This window comes from Halyomorpha halys, unplaced genomic scaffold (assembly GCF_000696795.3).
Source record: "Halyomorpha halys isolate HHAL.00 unplaced genomic scaffold, Hhal_1.1 Scaffold134.1, whole genome shotgun sequence".
NCBI classification, from domain to species: Eukaryota; Metazoa; Arthropoda; class Insecta; order Hemiptera; family Pentatomidae; genus Halyomorpha; species Halyomorpha halys.
In genome coordinates, this window is record NW_027107159.1 from 125,640 (window position 1) to 150,377 (window position 24,738).

Below are 24,738 nucleotides of genomic sequence, written 5' to 3' on the forward strand. Positions count from 1 at the left end.
AGTGAAAGTAAATAAATATCGAAAGCACTTTTGGAACTGGACAACTGATAACCAAGAACTGGAAAACCCTAAAACTTACCGAGTTCATGGATAAAAATTAGTTATCAAATGAATGATTCGTAGAATTCCGTAAGAGATAATAATTGCGACAAAAAGAGTAACAATTGATAACTTTCTTGAGAAATGTGTCATAGAGGATATATAATGGCGGAGTCAGGCGGACAGCGGTGGGTTGTACCGTTATATCCACTTCTGGCCTCTCGTTCACTACCTGCCTCCCATCACCTGGTGTTTTATCACACCCTAACCTCCAACCCTTCCACCTCATCAACAAATAAATATATAAAGGATAACACAATAATTAATGGGATTGGTTTGGGGAAAAAATAAAGAAATAAAAAAGATGTTTTTATTTATACTCCATAAGTAAAAAATAAAAATAAAATAAAAAAATATGCAGATCCGTTTGTGACTTCGATAATTACGAAAATAAATTATTAAATAGAGTAGAGAAAGATAAGGTGATTTTCATGCGGTAATAGAATAAAATGAAATAGATAACTAGCTATATCGAACTATGTAAATACGAAAAAGTTTAAAGAAAAATCAAATATTAACAACATTTAGCAGAATAAATTATGTCTTATAAAACTTTAAATCATACATTTAAAAGAAGGTACATTTTACAATAAATAAATTTACGTGGTTAACTTTTACCAATGACGAAATCGAAGTTCTTAACACGGCTTAATATTGTAACAATAAGATTTACCATAATTAATAATGTTTTGTTAGAAATATTTTTCATTTAAAAATGCAAACTAAATATAAACTTCTCTGGGTCGAGTTTAGTTCCTTTTCACATCCGCAACAGGATGACCCCATGACACAGTTTGGAACATTCGTTAAAGTGAATTAGTTCCCAAGTATGCTTACTCGTTTACCGGTAAAAAATCATTTTCGATATGTCAAATTCATTATAACTCAAATACGTGCTAAAGAAATACTTTCAGAAAGTATACTTTGATCAAACATTACAGGAATGATTAAATGTTGAAATACCAAAACAAAATTACTGTTATTAATGTCATTAGAAGGGGAAAAAAAAGTAAATACTGATCAATTAATCCAATTGGTGTTTCCTTTTACTGTTATCAAAATTTTAATCACAATAAAGATTTTTTGTTTTGTTTTTTTAAGTTATTTCTAAAAACATTATTCAGATCCAAGTATAATCATGGACTAACTTCAGCTAGTTATATAACAAAATGAGTAAAGTCTATAGCTAAATTATTTTTAAATATATATGCAATCACAATATATAAAGAAATTAAGAATAAAAACTGAAAATGTATGATTGACCGTGAAACAAAACCAGTCCAAATTGTACCCTAATACAAGTAGGGTCATAATTAAGAAATGTGAGCAACAACACATGCATTTAACTACAACAACTAATATTTTTAGAAATACATTAGAGCAAGATAGTGACAAGATTAAAATTAAAATTAATTCTGATTAAAGAATTTTATTGAGGTAAAAACATACCCAACTCTCACACACACAACTTCCATGAAATCATATATTTCAAATTTAATTTGACTATTTTGTTTTATGTAATTACTACCATGCTCCTAGTTCTAGTAATATATTCATGCAATTGATAAAATGTAAGCAGATTGAAACAGAAACTTGAAACTTTTATAATTTGGTGAATGTGTATTCAATCTATTTTGTGCTACTACTGCCAAAGCAATAAGAGCATTTAATTAAAATGAAATTATCCTATTCATTTTTTTTTAAATATCTCATTACCATTTGGTCTTACCAGTTATTCAAATTAATTTACATAATCTCCTTGGACCGTCCATATTTTAAAAAAAAGTGACACAACAGATATGAAACATAAACTAAATTATACTAATTTCATTAAAAGAAATTTGAGGAATAGTGATTATCTACTTGAATTCTTTGTTCAGTTAAAGAATTACTAAACGATTACAATTCTGTGTTCAAATAAACTGATAAACAGCAATCCAAATCTATTTATTTATTCTTTTTGATTACATAAAACTGATGACACAGTTATGTGTCAGATATTCTGTATTTTCTTCTTATAAACAATACAAATCAGCAATTAATGTGGTGTAATCAGGAGATTAATTCTACTGAGAATATACATACATTTACTTCGTTTGTTGAAACATTCACTGTCCAAACAGTTTGGTCAAGAATACCTAATTCGACTCGATTGAATTAGGTAAAATCCTCTTTGTGTTTCTTTTTTGAAATTTAATTTTTCAGAATCGAAGATTTATAAACAATGCAATGTGAAAAAATTGTAATTGACCCCTTTTATAACCAAACCAAAACATATATCTGTGGGTACAAATAGCTTTTTAATTTATAAATACCTTTCATTGATCTATAAATGATTTAAATGTGTGTATTATTATATACATGGAAGATATAAATACAAATTAATTATCAAATAGATTTTTTTTTAGAACAATATTTACATATAAATATATCTACAAATCTGCATTCACTAATAAGTCTTAACATGCAGTAGCTTCAATTTTATTGTTTTCCCATATGATTTAAACTAACAATGAGTTCAAACAACCATGAAAGTAACAAATAATTGAATAGAAAAAAACTGAGCATTAAGGGTAAAAAAAAATCCAGAAATCAAACTCAATGATTTAACTCTAAAGCTAAGGAAGAAGGGATTTTTATTTTATTTATTGTTTCGAAACTGCTGTTATTTTCCAATATATGCTGGAAAAAAATAATAAAAATTTCTAACTGAGAGCACAACCTTCTTGAATTCTTGAAATACACAGCTGAAAAGAAATAAGATTTAATTTTTATTTTCACAAGGGCATGAACCAAACAACCAGCTTCAATTGTGTGAATAGAACATAAAATTTAATAACCTACCCTCAATCCATATCAAAATCTTTAAAGGTTAAAAAGTTATGATCAACAAAAGATTTCAAACATCTGAATTGACATTAAATAATTTTGTTAATTACAATATCCTTACACAAACAGATAAGATTCAATGAATTTCATTCAATTAAAAACAAGATCATATATGCATCCTAACTGGAAAGTGGAGTTTTACTATTCATATTAAGAAATTAAAACTAACCATTTTTAAAAGTTTTCATTTCATTTTAGATACATTTTGAATCCTACAGGAGATAAATAGCAACAGTATTGTTTACAAATTATTCTGGTCTCTTATCACATGCAACAAAGACATAGTTAACAATAACAATTTCATAAATGAAAAGAAACTAATCAAACATTGATAAAACGGTACATAACAATACAAATATAACTAGAAATAAATAAAAACAAAATTATAGGATTACAACAGTAATATGGATCAAAGTTGTTATTAATAGGAAAAAGTGGAAACAATCTAAAACAAGTGAAGATCTGAAAAAGGAATCATCGGTGCAATGAGAATTAATACATTATATAATGGAGACAGTGAACCATTGTTACCAAAACATATTGTGATATCCATTACAAGCTAAACCATATAAAAAATAATGATATAACAGCAAAAGTGTTTTTTTTTTTAAATATCAGTTGCCTAAAAACCGAACACTAAAAATTACAATAATAATAAGTTAACTTGTGTTTGCTTCATTATTAAAAGTACCTTCACTGAAGTAATTTGTCAAGTAGAACTATTATTCACGATTATAAAAACAATCAAAGTGCAACATAAAATAAATAAAATGTATAAAACTGAACACCTACTCATAATCAACTTCGAAGTCAAAAAACCAACTATCAATACAATTACAGATATTCACAATATAACATTATCTGATAAAAAATAAAACTTGAGGCATCTACTTAACACAATTTTATAGGCATTTAGATCACCCAACATCAAAACTTTAAAATAAATACAGAATACAATTACAACAATGTGTTCAATCTTTAACATAATAAAATATATAGATATCTAAGCCAAATCCATTAATAAGTTAGAAAAACACTATATAATCAATAATACAAAAACTGCAAACAAGATAAAACATATTCTATCCTAAAATTTTGAGCTCAATCTAATTTCAAAGAAAAACAATATAAGTCTTACCTGATATGGGGAATTCCTACACAACCTTGCAAAACCTTGTACAGTTTACTTTCATACAACAACTGTGGATGTTTCGCACGAACAGTTTCCAATTTTACAGCTACCTCCTGTGATCCAATATTCACATTAATTAATCAATTATACATCATTATAAAAGGTAGAAGTTGTGTTCAAAGTTAACTTTAATTCAGTTAAATAAGGCAAACTAACACTTAACACTAGGCTAAATAAACTAATCATAAAATTATCAATGCACTAGTGATTAGATTAGAACACCGATAATATATCAATTTAATAATATCAAAATAATTTATTTGAAAACCCATGAAATATCATTAAGAGAATAACAATTAGGTAACATAATATAGAACATAATGTTGCTTCATAAGGAACAGCGAAGCAGCATAACATTTTCTGCTTCAGTAAATAATATTACAGGTAAGATAAAAACAAAATTGAGAAGATATCTTTCAACAGAATATCCTTTAATACATTGCAATAGGCATAACTTTATAATTTGTTAAAGTGTTGTATAAGAACAATAAATAACATGGCCACTGTTGCATCAATACCATTCAGCCATTTTGAACCTTTCATAGACAGAAAGAAAACAGCCTTAAGTAACCTTTCATTAGTTGTCAGGCTCAGTCAATAAATAAGAAAAGATATGAGCAAAAATACACACCTCTCCATTAATTATGTTGATACCAAGGTAAATATCACCAAACGAACCACTTCCTATTTTCTTAATTAACTTATATCTTCCACCCACCATAAAATCTACTTTCGTGGATGACGACGAAGTAGCCATTGTTCAAGAAATATACACGACGAAAACAATTAAAAAGCAAATAAGAACACTTATTTCACCAACACGACTTATCCGACATTTTGTTCAGCAAAACCCACAACTAACTGGATCGGCAAGTTGGAGTAGGAAAGGAAGAAGCTACGTCATTCTTCTTAGTCAACCAATCAGATGGTTACTGAAAGAAACTATCGATTTAGTTGAACCTTACATAAATATCTTAAAATATTTTTAAAAATCCTCACATACTTCAAAAATATAAGTAAACCCTAAATATTTTGAGCTCCATTCTCTATAAATTTCTGAAATAATGTAGTCTACAAACTGATTTAAAATGCCTTTGATTATTGTCAATCTTAATCGATATATCTCGACATTTTCAATGACTAAGTAGCTGTGGCCCTTCAAATTTAAAAACTTGAGCTTGCATTAAATAAATGTAAAGTCAAACAATTTATTATCAGATATCAAATGGTCTCAGAACAATCCGAGAACTATTTATTGATAACTCATCTATAGACACATATTGCAGATCTACATCAGGTATATGTGTATACAGTTAAATAAACAAAATACAAATTACAAATGACAAAACAAATGATTTTATATTACTGTTTATCTTGCTTCTTAGCCGTGATTATACCCTGCAATGGCTTGGCTATTAATAAATAGTTTTTTACTATTTTGAGATCCTTTTTATTTGTACTATTTAATCCCTGACATTATAGCTAAAATATTTTGAGTTTCCTTCTTCAAGGAGTTTCCTCCTCCTCCTCATATTCGAAATATATGTGATGTAATTTTGATGTTATAAGTTATATTCATTGCAAATAGCATCAATTATTGTTTTTATCAGTAATTTATTGGTTGAGGTGATCCATATCAATTTATAATTCCAGTTTACTTACAATATGTATGTCACAATATAAACTCTCTAAATATTGTCACATGCCTTAGTATTTCTAATTATGATCCTATGTTTCCCTGTATTATATCCTAAGTATTATTCATAAAATTTCCTATATCATTTGACTGATGTTATGATTTATTTATAACTAATCTATGATTTTAGTTAAACAGTTGAAGTACAATAAACGGAACAGGTAGGAAATTAATTTACTAAAAAGATTCAAGCACAGTAAGATTGTTATACTATGACCAATCATAGTCATCCAAATGAAATAAGGATTTATTTTTGTAATTCTGAGAAATCAGTTTTAATTTGTTAAATAGCTTAAATTTATCTTGTATTCAGACAAATTACTAGTTACAGTATGTCTTGTACTATGTGCTCTTTTAAACTTTGCACAGTCATGAAGTTGAATGAAATTGCGAATTCCCTGTTGAATTATTTGGGTATTCCCTTTTACTTTTATTTAATGCACATACAATGAATTTTTGGTTAATGTTACCATAAAATAACACAAATTTTGTAACTTATCATTTTAATTTAAGAAAAGAGGAATGAATCTTACAGTATGAGCGAGATAGCTCACTCTTGGCTATAGGCTTATGGTGTGTACATCAGCTCCAGAGTACCTCAATAATACTACTTTTTAACTTTTAATCTACAGTAGTAATATGTGTCGTAAAGATAACTAAAGGGAATTTTACTTTACAAACCATCATTTCTCATAATAAGGACCATATTCTTGTATTTAGTTTGTGTTAAAAGAAACATGATCTTATTTTTAAAGCAAAGAAGTAGAAATATCTTTTAGAGAATGATGACAAATTTTTATCAAGAGACTAATATTTATAATTAATTTTTGAAAATAAGATATCTTTCATTAATAAATACTTACTAACCGTTCAAAACTCAAAAGTTTGCGTTTTTGGAATTATACTTTTATTCTACAATAGGTATAAATGTTATCTCTTTAGATTAATACACAATCAGTTAATTAATTTTAAGCAAGGACCAAGGGACTGAGTGAATAGTAATATTCCTTCACTGAGCTCAAGAGATCAGCCATTACTTAGCTTATCAGGTCTTGAGAATGCTATTACGAAGACCATCTGTACATATTGAAGAGCAGTGTCATCACAGACTGGAAAATCGATAAAAATCCCCAATCCTAGGTGAAACAAGCAGCATAGGCTTTGGTTGAACAGTCGAATTATGTGGCCTCTCGATACTAGGAGACCTACAGATTCAAGTAGCATGCAGAACTGTTACACGTGATTTACCATTGACAAAATTTGACCATTGATAACTTAAGCAGCAGAACTGTGGTAACTAAAAAAAGAACTGTATAAGGGAGGTTTAAGACAGTTCAAAAAATGTCATGTACCATATCTTATCTTAAGGACTTAATTTGCTTTGTATGAAGTATATAATTCTAATGGAATCTCAAGAGGGCGTATAGGTATTTCATTAAAGAACTATATCAGTTGTAGTGAGAGAGAATTTCCCATCCCTCAATGTAATATTAATGCTACTACTCTCTCCCAAGTTTAAACCCACATTAAAAGTAATTGAAATAAAGGTTAATATATTTTATTATTAATTAAAATACATATTTTATTATTTTTTTGTTGTAAAAAAAACATGTTTTCCCATCTCATTTTTATAGTTAAGAAAGTCTTAAATTGTAATTTATACAATGCATGATAAAAAATGTTAGAATTAATATTAGATTTAGAAAACAAAATTTAATGTAATTTCCTTCATTAGTTGTGGCAATGTCATTAATGTAGTATAGTATTCAATTAGAAAATGTTGGGAAAGTAAACTTGAAACTATTTTATCAATCCTAGAGTTGTATAGAGCGTAATTTTGCATTTATTATACTGAAGTGCTGTAAGCATAGAGCCTTCAAGACTCATTGTACTTAACTCTTTATAGGACATTTTATAGCATATTGTTCCCGCTTTGGAAGCAGAAAAAAACAATCAAAGAAAGGCTTAGTTTGCTGCTATTAACTGTTAGACACAGAGGAAAATAAACATTTTATACCAGGACCAACAGTTAGAGTTTGCTTAGTTGAGTAAAGTCTAATTGGGTTCTTTTTGACCCACTATACGTTCCCTGAGGTACAGTATGGTAGTCTGCTGCACTTACTTGTAGTATCTGCTATTCTTGAGAATTTTCCTGCACTATTCTTTTATTTAAAACGTGTATTAGCTAAAACATTACTGAAGCCCCAGATGTTAGAACCTGGTAATCTTTTATTTCAAAATTATGAATTATTTCATGGATGCATATTTAAAAAAAATCATATAAACATTTTAACTGTTAATCAGGTCCTTGTCTATTGTTTCCTCCACCAATTTATTTATTCTTTAAATTAATTATTAGTATTTATTCTTTTGAAATATTTAATAAGCTTTTTTACTATTTTACTAAAAATCTTGTTTAATTTCTTCAAGATTCTTTTCTATTTAGTTTTTCTTTAGTAAATTGTAGGAAGATATTCCGACAGTGGACAAAAACGTACAAAATAATATTAATTTTCATTTAGCAACTATTGATTTATTTATTATGTAAAAACTTTATTTATTTATTACTATTTTGTACCTTTCTTGGTCGCCACCCAAACTATCTTCCTACAATCTATTACATACAGTTAACTATTAATCTTCCAATATTTCGTTTAATGGTTCACAGAAATTTAACTAAAATTTCATTTCTAGTTATATTTATATGTTACAGAAGAAATGGCTGAAGATTTCATAGCAATTTGTTTTTGTTTCGTTATATTTTATAACTATTAGTTTTAATGTTAAAGCATTCCCATTTTTTTTATTAATATAAATATATATTGTATACTTTGTTAATCTAATGACAGCATTTGTTCAAAATTGTTTGTTACTCACAAAATTATTTATAAAAACAGTAAATAGTAAGTAGGACAGATATGTGTCACTTAAAAATTATTTTGGCACAGTGAGTGAAATATGACCCACGACATATCCACTAGCATAAAGTTTTTAAAGAAGAAAATTATAATTTTTTACATACTCTAGATAAGTTCTAAACTATTTTTTTTTGTTTTTAATGTGAGCAAAAGTAGTTCTGTTTAATAAGGGGTTTAAAAATAGTAAAGGTTGAAATTTTCTAATTATATATATATAATAAATCAAAAACAAAAATAGCTATGTGATAATTTATTAATTTAAACATTTATAATTCATAAAACAAATTGTAGTGATCAGAATTTTAACAATGGCAATAGCCATTAAATTTTCCAACAGAACACTCAAATCTTCATCTGTTATGAAATACATACTTTTGTTAAATTAAAAGTTATTATAAACAATTCACTTTTGAAGTTCACTGTTCATCAACTGGACAAGTAAGTAGCATTAAAGTTGATTGTAAAACCTGTCAAAAAAAGAAATGAAAAAAGTCAATTTTAATTAAAATGCATAAAAGTAATTTAAAAAAAAAAAATTACATTTAACTAAAACTAGGGGGGTACCCTCTGTCTACCTAATGACCCGTTTGTGTTATTCCACCTTATATATAAAATAAAACATTACACGATGATCTCTAAAAACTTTATATTGTAGAGATGAAAATGTGCCTTATACACATTATGTTTACATGATCTAAATTTTTAACATTTTAAAATTAACCAGAGTAATGAATCTGATTCACAATCAAGAACAATAAAGTTTATCATTTCTGTTATTAAAATATAATAAATGAAGTGAGACACAAAATTAAGTCATCAAAATAAAATAAGTTAAAACGAGTTATTACTCAATAGATTAGGAAAACAATAACAACACATTATATGATCATTTAGTTTGCTCTTTGATTAATAGAGCTATTTCAATCCATTTCAACTTTTTAAGAGTGGAAGGCTATTAGAAAGCAATGGAAGGGATACCAAACTGTTCTTAAGAAAAAAAGTTGTTTCCAGAGGATAATTCCATATTTTTTTGAGCACAATTATCTTCAGCCCTCTACTTTCTGAGATACATCATATGCCCATCCTCAACATTTTGGTCCAAATCATTTCAATTATCAGATTTTCTCTTGATAATCATTTATACTAAAAAAAAATTACCCATTGAGTGGAAATAAATTGGAAGAAAGTCGCTTTAGTGCTGTAGTTAGTGAATATTATAAATAAATTTTAAAAAAGTTTTGATAATTTGAATTTTTTTTTTAAATATACCGTATTAGTGAAAATATGTGTCCTTTATTTCCAAAACCCTTCCAAATTATATTATTTAACTGATTCTGATACATTTCAGAAATTAATGACATATTTTCTTTAACTTCTTAGATGTTTTAATAAGAGTAATGTTTTTTATTTAAACTAAATACATTAATATTTGTATTTGTTTTGAACAGAACTCAAACAAAAAGAGGGGTTTAAATTAATATTATAAAGTATTAATATAAATATATTATACATTAATAGAGGAAAGGGTAGCATTTACAGGAATAAATTGTTAAATATAATATGGATAGATACAAAATATGGAAAAGACTCATTTGAACGACTAAGACAAACACAAACTTACATATGAACATTTTCCTTGTAAAACAGTGACTCATTACTATCAACACACATCAGTCTTTGGTTTTCTAAATAACTGATGTAAAACATAATCCTACTAATAATGCTTAGAAAACACACTTAAAGAAAAAGGCAACCTCAATCAACTTTTTATTTTAATATTAAACTGACAAAGGACTACTTTACTCTCTAAAAACTTGTACCATTTCAACCCATGAAGAGTCACTGGTTCAATACTTTCTAAGGAATTACTATTTCTTGAACAACAGTTGTGGCAGGAGGTTATTTGTTCATGATCACACTCTACCACCATATTTTTTTCCTCCCAATTAAAAGAAACCCACTTTAATGAGGCTGGGTGTGCTCCAGGAGGGCTCCTGAACCCACAGGGTTGACTCAAAGCTACAGTAAGAGAATAATTTATCTGCTAAAGCTGGTTTCAAACCTGGGCCCAAAAGTTAATAACACTGAGTTACCCCACTCCCTATCCCTATTTTATTCCCTAAACTTTACTAATAATGTCGATCAGAATAGTTTCATCATTACTTTTATTTTTAAATTACTTTATTCAAAAGTTTAACCTTGAAATTTATTATATTAGGATAAATTTATAATTTTTAAATAAATTTATATCAGCTAATTACTTTTTTTATTAAAACTTTTTCCCGCACAGATTAAAAATAATAGTTACAATAAACATTTTATTTTTAAAAACCTTTCAAAGGAGAGTTTTGAAATCAAAAACTTTTATTACGTCAAAATAAAAATAAAAGCTATATTTATCTTTTTTTTAATAATAAAAGTTATAAGTTTCAGTCCCTGCGAAAAATTGGCTTTAAATATTCATAATGATGTGTAAAAGGAATTTTAATACTAATAACACCAAAAAACAATTGATAAATGATCCAACACCAAAATATTTTATGTCCAACAAATGATATTTTAGTGTTGGACAAAAACAATATTCTAAGAAGAAATAAAATGGGTATTCATTTTTTTTTTTTTTTTAATATTTCAAAATAATTAAGAAAGTACGAAGACTAATGTATTAGGTATATAAACAGAGTTGGTATGAAACTAATAACTAAAATTGCCATGGATACAATATTTATTTAACAATGATTCATTCATGAATAAGGGTCGTATCCATGGGGTTTTTAGCTATTAGTTCAGCTATGGCTAATTTTTGCCCATCTCTGTATATAAACCTTACCTGAGCAAATTATTGGAATATTAATCAATGATTATATTGAATAATTAAGATAAATAATAAAAATTCACTCTAAATTTCAAATTGAAAATAAAAATGACCATTATCATGATGCTTTTATTTTATATGCACTACTTTTAATAAATTCAAATTAATGTATAGAAACTAATAAAGAATAGTCAACCCAAGCCGGTTAAGAACTTAATCTAAGACTTGCTCTCTTCCTTGCACTCTTAGGCAAAGAAAATACTAATATTTCTTCAACCAAAGCATGTTATAAAATAAGGTATTAAATAAATAAATCAAAGTACATTAATTAAATTCTATATATTTTACTATAGTCAGACTACAAATCATAAAATACAATTAAAGACAATATATTTCATGCTTTATTTAAATGCAAAATAGTAGATCACTGGCAGTCTTACGTTAATTCAGTTATTTTATTTTGAATAGTCTTATACCATTTTGTCAAAAATACAAAAGGTTAGCCGTATTTCATAGACGATTCCAGCTATCGATAAATTCTCCAATACTGAAGGATTATACAGTGCTCATGTTATTATTGATAATCAGATGTACAAAAATAACTAACAGCGGACCACAACATTAATATTACCCCTGAATATAAATCAAAATGTGACTATTCTAGCCATTGTTTCAATAAATTTGGATTATTCCTGTAATAGATAAGACTACATCATTAACAGATGTACTAACTTAATAGCAGACATAAACATTAATTTTTCACTTTGCTGTAATTTACAGTCCAATATATTATCAATGAAAGAAAAATAATAAAAACTCCAAAATAAAATTATAAAAACTCCATCATTAATAACAAATATGATATATTAGATAGTAAAACCATCCTGTTTACAATGATCAAACAAATCACACTTTCATTTAATAAGGTAATAATAATATGACTGAATATAAAAACATCGACAATTATTTTAAATTTAAATTTAGTAAATTAACTTATTATAATTTATAAAATGTTGTCAACAAAATTACCCATAAATGGTTAACAGTAACTGTAAAATAACTCATAAAATCATTAAAAAATCTGCAATTACAACAATAACAGTAATGATAAAATTAATACTAAACCTACAAATATACATTACTATGAACCAAATATTGCATAAATAGTCTAGATTGCACAATAAACAAACATAAATATACAAAGGCAGAAAGCAAAGAATAAAATGAAATTTTTTACCCATTGTTTGCAATTTAATCGATTAAAAGTACACATATTTCTGTTCGCTGAGCAGCATAAAAAATGTCCTGACCCCTGATTATGCATTCTGCTGACTGCTTGCTTAATTTAATTTTTGTCTTAAATTGATATTATATAAAGAAAACAGCAATGAAAACTAAAGTAAGGAAAACTTCCTACTTAAAGTAAGGCAATTTTGAAAACAGAACTAAAAAAAATTATTCCATGCCCGTTCTATTAGGTATATCATAAAAGAAAATATTGAAAAAAAACCCAACAAATCAAGCATTCAAAGGCTTTCCATTGTGAAAAAATTACACAAATTCAGATATGGAATTAAATACAACAAATAATAGTAATTATTATCAACACCTGGGGAAGTATTTTATGCTTATTAGAATAGTCTCCTGACCAATCAAACCAAAAGTTTACCTGTACAAACACTCATTGGTTCTATTCTTGAACAATAATACTAAAAAAAAAATAAAAAAAACATTGGTCAAAAGAACCTGGTTAAATAACACTAGTACTAAGACAGAGAGGTCAGAAACCAGCGAAGAACTAACAGAATAATCTTAATTAATTAAGAATAAATCTAATCATAATACACCACTCATATGAAACAAATAAATTAACCATTACTACTTTTAGATTATAAATCTTTAAGATTACTAATCATATAGACTTTAATCAGTTGTAGGTACATTTCCCTGTAACTCAAAATTATTTTGAGATGAAAATAAACTTTTTTTTTTATATATATCCAGGGAAGTTATATCATTTAACATTTGACCAAAAGATAAAAAATATTCAGACTTGTAAAAAATTAAATTCCTACTCAGCTATATACTAACAAAAAAAAATTCATATCAATGTTTGCTTCTATCATCAATACATAAAACAAGCTGTTTAAATTTTCTTAAGATAATATAATGAAAGCCCGAACATCTTAAATTAATAAGTCGATAGCTTACTTCACAGTCGTACTAAATACATTTCCACCATGTTCATGAAAAATACAATTAAAGGTTCTCTTTTAAGAAAATTTTCAATACATTTTTTGAATGAAAAAAATTAGAAGTAAAATCTAGATCTGTTCATTAAAAAAAAATTGATAAGTTGTAACTTTCCAAAAAGAGATCACCTTTAATTGTATCTTTAATAAAGTTAGGGGTGTACTTAGCACTACTGTGAAGTAAGCCATCGAAGTGGAAAAAAAACAACAGATATTTACACATTTCTCATGTGATAATTTATTTTCCTACAAACTTTGCAATAAATAATCAAAAGATTATTTATTTTAAATAGTTTACTAAACTCAGTTAGAGCCCTAAGATAAAACAATGAAAAATTATTACAAATTAAACTAAATTTAAACATGTTGATTGGGATATAAAAGATAAATCGCAGTTAGCATTACTGCCTATGCTGCCAACTATGAGTTATCTTCTATATAAATACGTTTACGACATTGTATATATATCATAAAATGAAAGTTGTAGCAGTATGATTAATGATATGCAATATGATAAATAAACAAAATACGAGGATATTTTTATTTCAGATGTAGTTGACCTTCAAGGTAATAACTCAAACTAGGAGTTATCTTTGATGGCATTCAACATTTTAAACAATCAATTTCTGCATACAAAATAAATTAATTGCATATTTAAAAACGCAAAAAATGTAAACTGCTCGTTATTTAGACAGGCACCGATCCAGAGTGTTTTGAGCACTAACTAAATTTTGTTCAACATTTCATAATAATACAAAAAAAAAAAAAAATGCCATAATAAATGCCACCCTTCATAAATATTTCTATCTCCTTTGTAATAACTATTGAAACAATCAATCTAACCTCCACTAGCTTAAAAGGATAATTGCTAATTGACAAAAATATTATATTCCTTGTATATCAACAAAAAGATTAATCTACATAAATATTTATTACAAGGATTTTAAGTTTACATTCCAAGGCACTAAAATGAAATAATTTCTCGATGAAATATCACAGTAAACAATAAAAAATTGTAATAAATCTGGAGTATTTTTGTTAACATAGGAAGAAATTAAGAAATATACATTTTAATTGTTTTTTGTATCCGTAGGTTGGTTACTTGACTGGAATCAAAAAATTTTACTGACAATGCCATAGAGCTATACAACATAGCATATTGAAAAATGGTCATAAAATGACTGATAAAATAATAATTCAAATAAAATGAAATCAAGATAGGTTAATCAACCTTCAAGTTGTAGAATTACTTCAAATTAACCTTAATTTTAATACCAGATTTTTATAACTGATCATGTTTAATCAATGAATTATACTACCTCCCAAGTGACACTCACGGATATAGTCTTTCCTCACTCTTCAATATCATTCTTTGTACACTATAACTATATGCTGGATATAATAATATTTTACATCTTATTATAATATAAAATAAAATAAAAGTTCCATGACTTATACTGATCAGTATACTGCTATAGAGACAGAATATAAGCCCCATTATTAAAAGAACATTTTCTCCGACAATTTACAATTTACAAATTTACAATTTACAATTTAAAAAGTTACACGTAAAGAGAAAATAATAGTTACAGGAAGCTACTGGATAAGGAATTTATAGAGTTCCTGGGAGAAAGTAGACATTTGTATAAGACATAATTAATTTCAAAGAATTGAAAAATGGGATGAAGAGGCAAAATTTATTTTTTCCATTCAAACATAAGAAAAATAGTTATTATTAGAATATTCTCAAAAAATTTATAGAAATAAATTTATCATCATAAAAGTAACATTGATAAGTCTTTATTTAAAAAATTCAACTAGCATATTTAACTATCCAACTACCGATGCAATTCAAATTCAACAATTCTAGACAAATAAGCGAAAAGTATATAAATATTTCAAAATTATCAGGAAATTTATAACAAATTTGCAGAATTGGTTATTTGAGTTGATTAAAAGAAATTAAACCTAAATATTACAAATAACTAATTTCTTATTTTATCGTCTTTTTAGACAGCTAAAACATTTGTCATTTAAATTTGTACATTTGATATATTTTTATCATCAAATTTGAATAAAAATTCTAAACAATAACATTTTAAAATAATTAACAAACATAAAAAAAAAAGTGAGTTATTGCTAATATGATTACAAAGCAATAAAAATAAAAACTAATCAATCAAAAATTAATTTTGATCAAAGAAATGAAAAGTTTGATAAAAAGTATAAATGCACCAGTTTTAAAGCAATTCCAAGCTGATAAAAGTTTCATTACAAATCCTTAATGTGAATGAAATTACCCATCAAAATTGGTAACAAAATTTAAACATTTCAAAAATATCTAATCATTTTACTACATTAACAAAAAAAAAAATTGTAGATTAATATTTTAAAGCCGAGAACTTTTTTTGAGATCTGAAATTTGCAACTTATAAAATAATTAAACTTCTAAGACAAAATTTAGTAAAATCCTAACCTTTGGAGATGAATTTTAAATTCTGGAAGCACTCAAATGTAGCTTATATTCGCAAATGCACTTCTAACCAATCTTCAGTCAGATGTAAGAATGGGATGATACTTTATTTTATTGAATAATCATAGACAGATACTTTTAAAACCTCCAAAGGTCATAATAAATTTAATCAATAACAATCATTAAAAATATAAATACAAAACAAAAGAAGAGTAAAAGTTGGGAAAATGAACATTTCAAAGAAGAATTTAGTAAATAAAACTTTATGTTTAGGAATACCATCATGATATAAAAATTAATTTTTTTTTTTAAAAGTGATCAATTCTTATATTTTGAAAGCAGTGCTAGCCATTACAAAAATATATTAAACATGACATTGTTATTTGGTACTGAAATATTTATAAAATTTTTTTAAGACTAATCGATTAAAATATTTTGTAATATATAATTATATATAATTTTTAGAAAAAAATAAAAATAGATGTCATGTGATATGCAATTTGAAAACCAATGCAGAATCTAAACTGCTTTCTTTTTTTTTTTCCTTTCTAATAATTCTATCTTCAAGAAATGAACATGTTTACCAAACAATATTGCACTTTATAAGAGGAAATAATAATAATAAAAAATAAATAACTAAGCAATTCACTTCTACTAAAAACAGACCTTAGAAAGCATTGGTAATCGACCATTTAATGGATTGATCCCATATGATACATAACCTAACAACAGCAACTTAAATCTTTAAAGCCCAAACTATAAAAATTAACTGATTAAACATTTCATTAACCAGTAATATAATTATTATTATTTTAATCAAAGATTTGTGAAGTTTAAAATCTATAGAATCTTGTAAACAGTAATTTAGGAATTAAATTTTTAAATAACAAAATAGCCAGTAAAAGTTAATTCCAAGTACTTAAATATGGCTTATGTCAATTGAACAATATTTAACACTACTTTTTCTTTAAGAAAATGTTTATAAACATATAATTGAAAATCATATTTCAAATATGATGTTTCACTTCAATTCATCGATTAATATAAAACACTAAAAAGTCTCTTTATAAAAGAGGCTTAACAAAAACTAAATAATATATCACAAATGAAATCAGATATTTAATAACTCATTAGATATAATTATTTCTAGCACCTACTAATATTTAACTTTTAATCAGGCAGAATTTCTCAGAAATATAATAGAAACATCGATATTTATACTAGTTAAAGCAGAGAATAAAAAAGAAAAAGGATTTGTATTGCATCAAATCCTGATATACTCTACATAAACACAATACATATATATTGATGTATAAATACTCCTATAGAACAGAACTTCTGATGGTCAGTCGATGGTCGCAAAAAAACCAAATATTACCATTCAAAAGTACCTACATCTTCATAAAAATATAAATTTAATTTTACTTTCATTTATATAATATATATATTGATACAATACAATCGGGGAGTTGATCACATGTTAAAATTAGACCCAATCCATAGTTAATTCCTTAGGCTTTTATATATGAAGCGTAATTTTCATTCTGTTCACCAATTCTGAAACAATTGAAAGAGAAAACAAAAGGGGATTCAAATCAAGGTAGTAAAAAAAAGAAGAAAATTAAAAAAAATAAATAAATAAAAATAAGGGTAATACTATTTTTTTTTTTTTGGTCAAGACTCCCATTGGAGTCCTATACTGCAAGGGTAATCCATATTCATTATATATATTTTCAATGTAAGCTATATCAGAATTTGCATATAATTCGTACCAACAAATAATAAAAGTAAAGTTTCTATTAATATTCTGATCATTACAACAGTATATTTTGAATTTTATAAAGAATATTATTAATAATGAGGTGTAGATATTTGACCGTAGACTAACAAGTGGAGAAGGGGGGATGTAGTCAACAAAAAAAACAACAACAAATAAACAAACAATTATTTATTCGTGCCTACGTTCCGACCTGAGTTTCAGTTCTTCATTAGGGTTATAAAACAAAGAGTTTTAAGCTTACTCTCTACTGACACTTCCTATAATATAATCAGTTAAGCCAGAATCTCTGACAAAGCTGTAAGTTCTTTCTCTTGTATCTAATATTTCTTACTTTCTTCATTTCCATATTTCTCTTCTTCTCCCCTGTTCCTTCTTTAAAATATTGTTTTTACATACGCTCTATTCTTAATTTAACTAATTTTTTGTACTCATCTGTATAACTAAAAAGTTTTTTTTTATTTATATATATGCACGCACGCACGTATATAATCACATTATTATTCATATATAGGTTACTTAGGCATTGTATCATATATTTCATTGTTCTTTCAGATTGTTCAATATGTTGATTCAAATTGGTTTTCAGACACTACTTACATATCTTATACATATCTTCTTACCTATATAATATTATATTTCATCTTTCACTGTTATCAATCTACTACTGTCTAATTCCATGGTTATTAATCAACAATTTTTTATTTTCAGTTCATTATTATGTATATTTCCAAATTTGTTAGTTTATTATTTCTTTTTAATTTTATGTTTCTCTTAATGATGGATGTTATCTCTTTTTGTTTTATAGCCCTGAAGCTCAGGTCAAAACAGCAGCATGAATAAATAATTTTTGTTTATTTGTGTTTTTTTCTGAACCCCTCCACCCCACTGACAACTTAAACATTATAATACGTATAACATGGCATATGAATATAAATAGTGTAACTTTAAACTAAATTAAATTAACTTAGTTCGATACGAAAATAAATTGTAAAAGCGCATTAGACAAACTGTACTTTTAAAAAAATTCAGATTCATTTTTCATCCATTCAGATTAATTATTCAATGGTCTTATAAGTTTTTAATTTATAATAAAATAATAATTCTAAGCGTGACTCACCTTCATTATATAAATTTGAAAGAGAACATCACAATTTCTCCCAAATGCTTTCAAGCTGTTAAAAGAAAACAGTAAAACCTCTATAACACCACATATTTACGCTGATATACAAGATATTTAAAAGAAATGTCAAAAAGCACAACTAATTAACATCAAGAAAAGAAACAGTAGTCATCATTCAAAAAATAAAATCAAGCAAATAAATATAGTAATTATGAAATAATTTCCAGTGAAAAATCATAATGTATTAGATATAATTACTATTTATTTTATTCCTAACAATACTTAAAAAAACTGCGGCTTAATAAATCTTCCACAGATGCCACAATGGCAGTTGACAAATAAAAGTCAGTATAATTCCACAGTCTTTAATCAATTTTTAAAACTGAACCAATATTGTTTTGTACAAGTAGCTCTCAATTTATCTTACAGAAGCGGAACGGACTTTGTTCGGGACCTAACTTGTTAATAGTAGGAATAGTCCAGGACTAAGTTCTGGAAACTTAATACCAAACGGTTCAAAAGGAAAATACAAAGGCATTCAAGAACTATCAAGCTGTCATATAGAGGAATTGTTTTCACTCTGACAAGTGAATGACAACACAATCCCCATTAATTTCAATAGGTCAACTCAGAAACCCATTATAAACAAAGAAGAAATACTCAACAAAAAAGGCATTCACAACTAAACTTTAAGAAGATATTTCAAGGACCTGTTAACACAAAACTGGTAATAAATTCATTCCAATTTGCTCCTCGGTTTCTAACAGGTATGATGTAATATTAAAATGATTTTGAAATAAATAAATCCCACCAGAATTAAATTATTTTAGAGAATTATAGTAAATTCATGTGCATGCTAAGCCAGAGAATTTTCTCTTAATAGATATGATGAATTAAGAATGTTGGATCATCAATTAACATGGTTCACTCCCCCCCCTTACTTACAAAAATATTTTAAATAAGACAAAAACAATGCTTAATTCTCCAGACATGCCAAATAAATATATATTCGGTTTCTGGATACTGATCAACCTAAACATAATACAAATACATTTTGTTCCTTTACAACTTATCTATTTACCTCTATGCAATATTTATATTTAAATTATAATTAAGTTTAATTATAATATAACAATTATAATTAAGTTTAATATTAGACATTACTTGTCTTTTTTATTTAATTTTGAATAAAAAACTTTCAATTCTCTCCTCAACAGCTTCTTACTAGGGAGAGCAGGTTAGCAATTCCATAAGTGTAGAATTGTTTTGATCAATTACATTTTTTTTAAAGGAACCGTTAGGCATTTTATTATGATTAATTGAAATTATCTTTGTACAGTTGCATTTTATTATTTTCATGATCGGTTCTATATCTCATCAAATCTTATAATAGAGTATTGTTCATTTTGTTACAGTTTTATTAATTATTAAGTGTTCTATCTATAAAAATATTCCATATCTTCATTGCAGATCATTGGACAAAACAAGCAGACAGGAAATATAAGAAAAAGTAATTGACAATCATTTTTTTAATAATCCATTTGTTTGGTCTTTGTTCCTATCCATGCAATGTTAATTGGAAAGCTTATCAATGCCAATTTAATGGATTTGGTGCTTGAGAAAGAGGAGTTCACATTTTGAATAATAAGAACCATACATTAATTTGTAGATATAAGTTGATGAAAACTGTACATATATAAGGGTGGTCATAATATGCAAAACCTATTTTTAATGTTTCAAACACTCTGATAATCATAACTACATGAAACATCTTTTATTTGTTTTTTCAAATATTAAATCAAATTGGTCCTGCATTCTGTACAAATATAAAATGATTTTGGACAGCACTAAAAGAGTTAAACTGAAAATAATCAAAACTATAACAAAAATTTATAGAAACTCTTGAGCATTTTTAAAATAAGTTATGAGCAGGGACTGAAAACAACTATTAGTTTTTATTTCAAAACAGTTTAATTAACAAATTAATTTTTATTTTTGCAAAATAAAAAAAAAAATTGGGCAGTCTTGGGTATGGCCAACAGAAATGAAACTTCTGGAAATAAATAAAGTACTAAAATTTTATTAATAATGATCATGTGTTCCCTCTTATAGCTAAAGGCAGAAAAATTGTAACAGGAGAAGAGGTTAAAACCTCTTAATCAAAAAATTAGTTAAAAGACTTAATTAGGCCCACTTAGTCACTCAATACCAGCAGCAACTGGACCGATTCAGCTACCTCTTCCGACCTACTGCTCTCCTACGCCATTTCAAAATTAAACACAAGTTTACCCCCCTCACAACTTCCGTTTCATCTTTTTTCACATCACCAAATTAATTTACTTCTATATGATTTTTTTTTTTTTTTTATAATCACACCCCTACACATTGATTTATTTAAAATTTTACAAATAATATATAAGTATTCCTTTCCAAAGAGAGAACATATTTTAATTTATATCATAATTGATATAACTGGATTGTGATGATTAAAAGGTGTACGAAGTAGTTATGCAGATAAAGAACAAAACATTAAAAGGAGACTCACCACTGAACCAATGACCGTAAATGTCAGAGAATTAGTCAGCGACATGAGAGGATTGAGTTGGGCATTGGCAGTGTACAGTGAATATAATTGATCATTGTAGGTGGAGTGGACATCGATCACTCTTTATGCTTTAAAAACGAATTTTTGGGAATGAAAATTTAACAATTTGATTTATAGAAAGTTTAACTTTTCTTACCTTCCTTTGACAAATGTTTTCCTTCAGCAGGTTCAATACAGGCAGATTCTCCTCCACCTTTATCCCTTTCACTTTTCAAACCGAGATTTGACCAATCGAATGAAGAATCATACTGATAATTTAGTTTCCTAAACAATACATTGAAAAGTTGGCGAAGATACCAATAGTCTGGAGTCTCTTCAAATCTCAAGTATCGGCAATAGTTCAAGTACATCACAAACTCGGCAGGAAAACCCTTTTAAAAAAAAAAATGAAAATAAATTAAATATTAAGCTAAACTCTCAAACATAATAAAATGTATCCATTAATCATAAGACATAGAGTGCTCCATAAATGAGTGGTAATATTGAGAGCAGATATTATACCTTAAGAGGAACAAAAAAGTCCATATAATCCACATTACAAAAAAAAAAAAAAAACAGTGCATACTCAATTAAAAATTGTGTAGTATATAACTTCATAAATACAATTAATTATTTTTCTTATTTGGAGAATAAATCATCCTCGAGCATGAGGAGATAAGGAGGACAATAGGGAAATAAGGAGAACAGATGTTCTCAGGAGTAGAGTATGCAGAAGGGAAGGTAGAGGGCATTTTAAGCAGTTACTGTAAATAAAATTTGTAATTATCGTTAGTGCAATAAGAACAATAATTAATTGTATTTATTAAGATAGAAACCAAAACAATTTATAATTAAATATGCTTTTCTTTTGGGTACTTATTTTTTATTAATTTTGCTTCCTCACATCCTTAATTGACCAGTGAAGGTAGGCTTGATTTGTACCATATTAAAGCTTAATAAATGAAGAAGTTTTTTGGAGATGCGGGATATTTACAGCCTAACCAATAAATAATATTAGTTGCTTCGAATGTCAAAAAATTTGTAGAAACATTAAACTTTAATTTTCTACATAACACAATAAAACGCTTATTTCTTTCTGTGTCAGATCCAACTCATTACATTTATAGGAAATTTTCTAATATTTAATTTGGTATTTTTTTAAGGGAGCTTTAAAGTAGATTTATTTGAGTTTTTTTTAAAAAAAACAACAAAAACAAAGATAACAACTAAAAACACAAAATTTGATTTTTATTCCATACCATTTGGACTATGTGCCATATACACCTTTTTGTTCCTCTTAAGGTGAAGTACCTATACCCACAATATGACCACTCATTTATGGGACACCCTATATATAGAACTCAACAATAATTATTCAATACAAATTAAAAAAACTGCTCAACTATTTTAAGATCAGAAAAAGGCCACTGAGCCATATAAAAACTTCATTGACACTTAATTACCAAATAAAAAGTTATGGTACTAAATACAAGTGCACTACTCACCTTACATAGGGTTTCAACAGCAGTAGTCATTTTCTTTTCACTTATTTTTTCATACTTTTGTTTCTTTGTAGCAGCCTACAAATATGTAAATATTTATAAAAAATGGAATAGAGAAATTATTGAAAATATATTTTCTATAGAAATTAAATTTTTGATGGTAATTAAGATAACTCTAAAAAACATCTTTATTGTAAGTGAAGTCCTTCCTGCTTTATTATACTTCGTCAACTTCAGAAAATGTAACAAAATCCCTCTAATAGGCAAAATTATTAGTGGAGATATATGAAGACATAGAAAGAACAACCATTCAAGGACCAAGAATCTTTAAATAATAATAATAATGTTAGTAAAAGATTAATTAAATAAAAGAATACAGCACATTTAGTTTTATCCTAAAAGAATAATAATCTATTCTAGGTAGAGCGGGAAGGTAAAGATACATTACGTGAGATCACAACAAAGTAAAGGGCAATCCGTGCAGGCTGGATTCGAACCAGCACTTCTTTAAACACGAGAATGATAAGTTTGTGACTAAAACACGCTAGGCTACCATAGCCTCTAGTTTAAGTTATGGTACATTAAAGGAGTGGATAAAAAATATCTTTAATTTTTGAGCTGCAAGCTTTTTTTAGGAAATCAAGGGAATGAACAATTTTTTGAAAAGTCCAAAAGGACACCATTCAAAAAATCTATTTTGAAAGATAATATTTGAAAATTGTAGAAGAAACGATGGTGGGAAATCCTCAATGTTTTCTAGTTGGATTCACTTAGCTCATATTTTGTCAAAATAGTTAAAAATTGTAATTTAGAAAATTATCCTTCTTACTATTCTTCACAGATATGAAAAGTAGTCATTTATATTAAGGGGAGAACAGAACCTTGATATTTCTTACATTTATAAATTATATTACATATTTAGACCAAAGAAGGATGAGTTAACTGGTGAATTTAGACAACTAGACAACACCTAAGTGTGTGAACCGCACTCTATATCCATAATTGATTTGAAAGCATTGTGGTAGATCAAATGGGCATCCAAAGTTGTTTAGGCTTAGAAATGAGCAAATACCTAAAAATGAAATAAGTGCTAAACTAGCTTGCAACCGCTTGAGGAATAGACTGAAATGTAGGCGGGAGAACTCTGTTAAGACTGATCTCGTGGATTTAGGTTTGGCTGTTAGGTTCCATAACTTTTTGAATTATAATTATTTTATAAACTAGCATAATAGGTGATTCAATCATTTATCTTAATATATGTATGTATAGTTGACCGTAAAAATTGATATATAGGGAGATGGTCAGGGTTGCGGTCAAAGGAGAAATAAAAATAGTTTACAACTATTTATTTTCCAATGTTTCGCCCCACTTTGCAGGGCTTCATCAGGGCTAAAAAGATACAAAATGAAACTATGTTA

At 26.8% G+C, this 24,738-nt stretch overlaps 2 protein-coding genes across 10 annotated transcripts in view; both read right to left on the reverse strand.

Annotated features, from left to right (window-relative positions):
* LOC106678323 (casein kinase I) overlaps positions 1-5,087 on the reverse strand; it is a gene marked incomplete in the record, with an annotated part of 57,681 nt that extends 52,594 nt beyond the window's left edge. The window contains 2 exon segments of the mRNA XM_067045452.1: positions 4,127-4,233; positions 4,812-5,087. Of these exon segments, the coding sequence (XP_066901553.1) occupies positions 4,127-4,233; positions 4,812-4,937 (233 nt within the window).
* Positions 5,088-9,029: 3,942 nt separating this feature from the next.
* The window catches only part of LOC106678329 (casein kinase I), a 27,306-nt gene continuing 11,597 nt past the window's right edge, over positions 9,030-24,738 (reverse strand). For 4 of the 9 annotated variants that reach the window (XM_014416779.2, XM_014416781.2, XM_067045453.1 and 1 more), the window contains 3 exons: positions 23,324-23,398; positions 21,976-22,210; positions 9,030-9,261 (listed from right to left, as the gene is read on the reverse strand). In XM_014416779.2, coding sequence (XP_014272265.1) covers positions 9,221-9,261; positions 21,976-22,210; positions 23,324-23,398 — 351 coding nt within the window. In that variant the 3' untranslated portion in view covers positions 9,030-9,220. Of the gene's footprint in view, positions 9,262-11,929; positions 17,892-19,231; positions 19,287-21,704; positions 21,908-21,975; positions 22,211-23,323; positions 23,399-24,738 lie in introns of those variants that run through there. The other 5 variants (XR_010842882.1, XR_001342743.3, XR_002945075.2 and 2 more) reach the window with 5 other exon arrangements.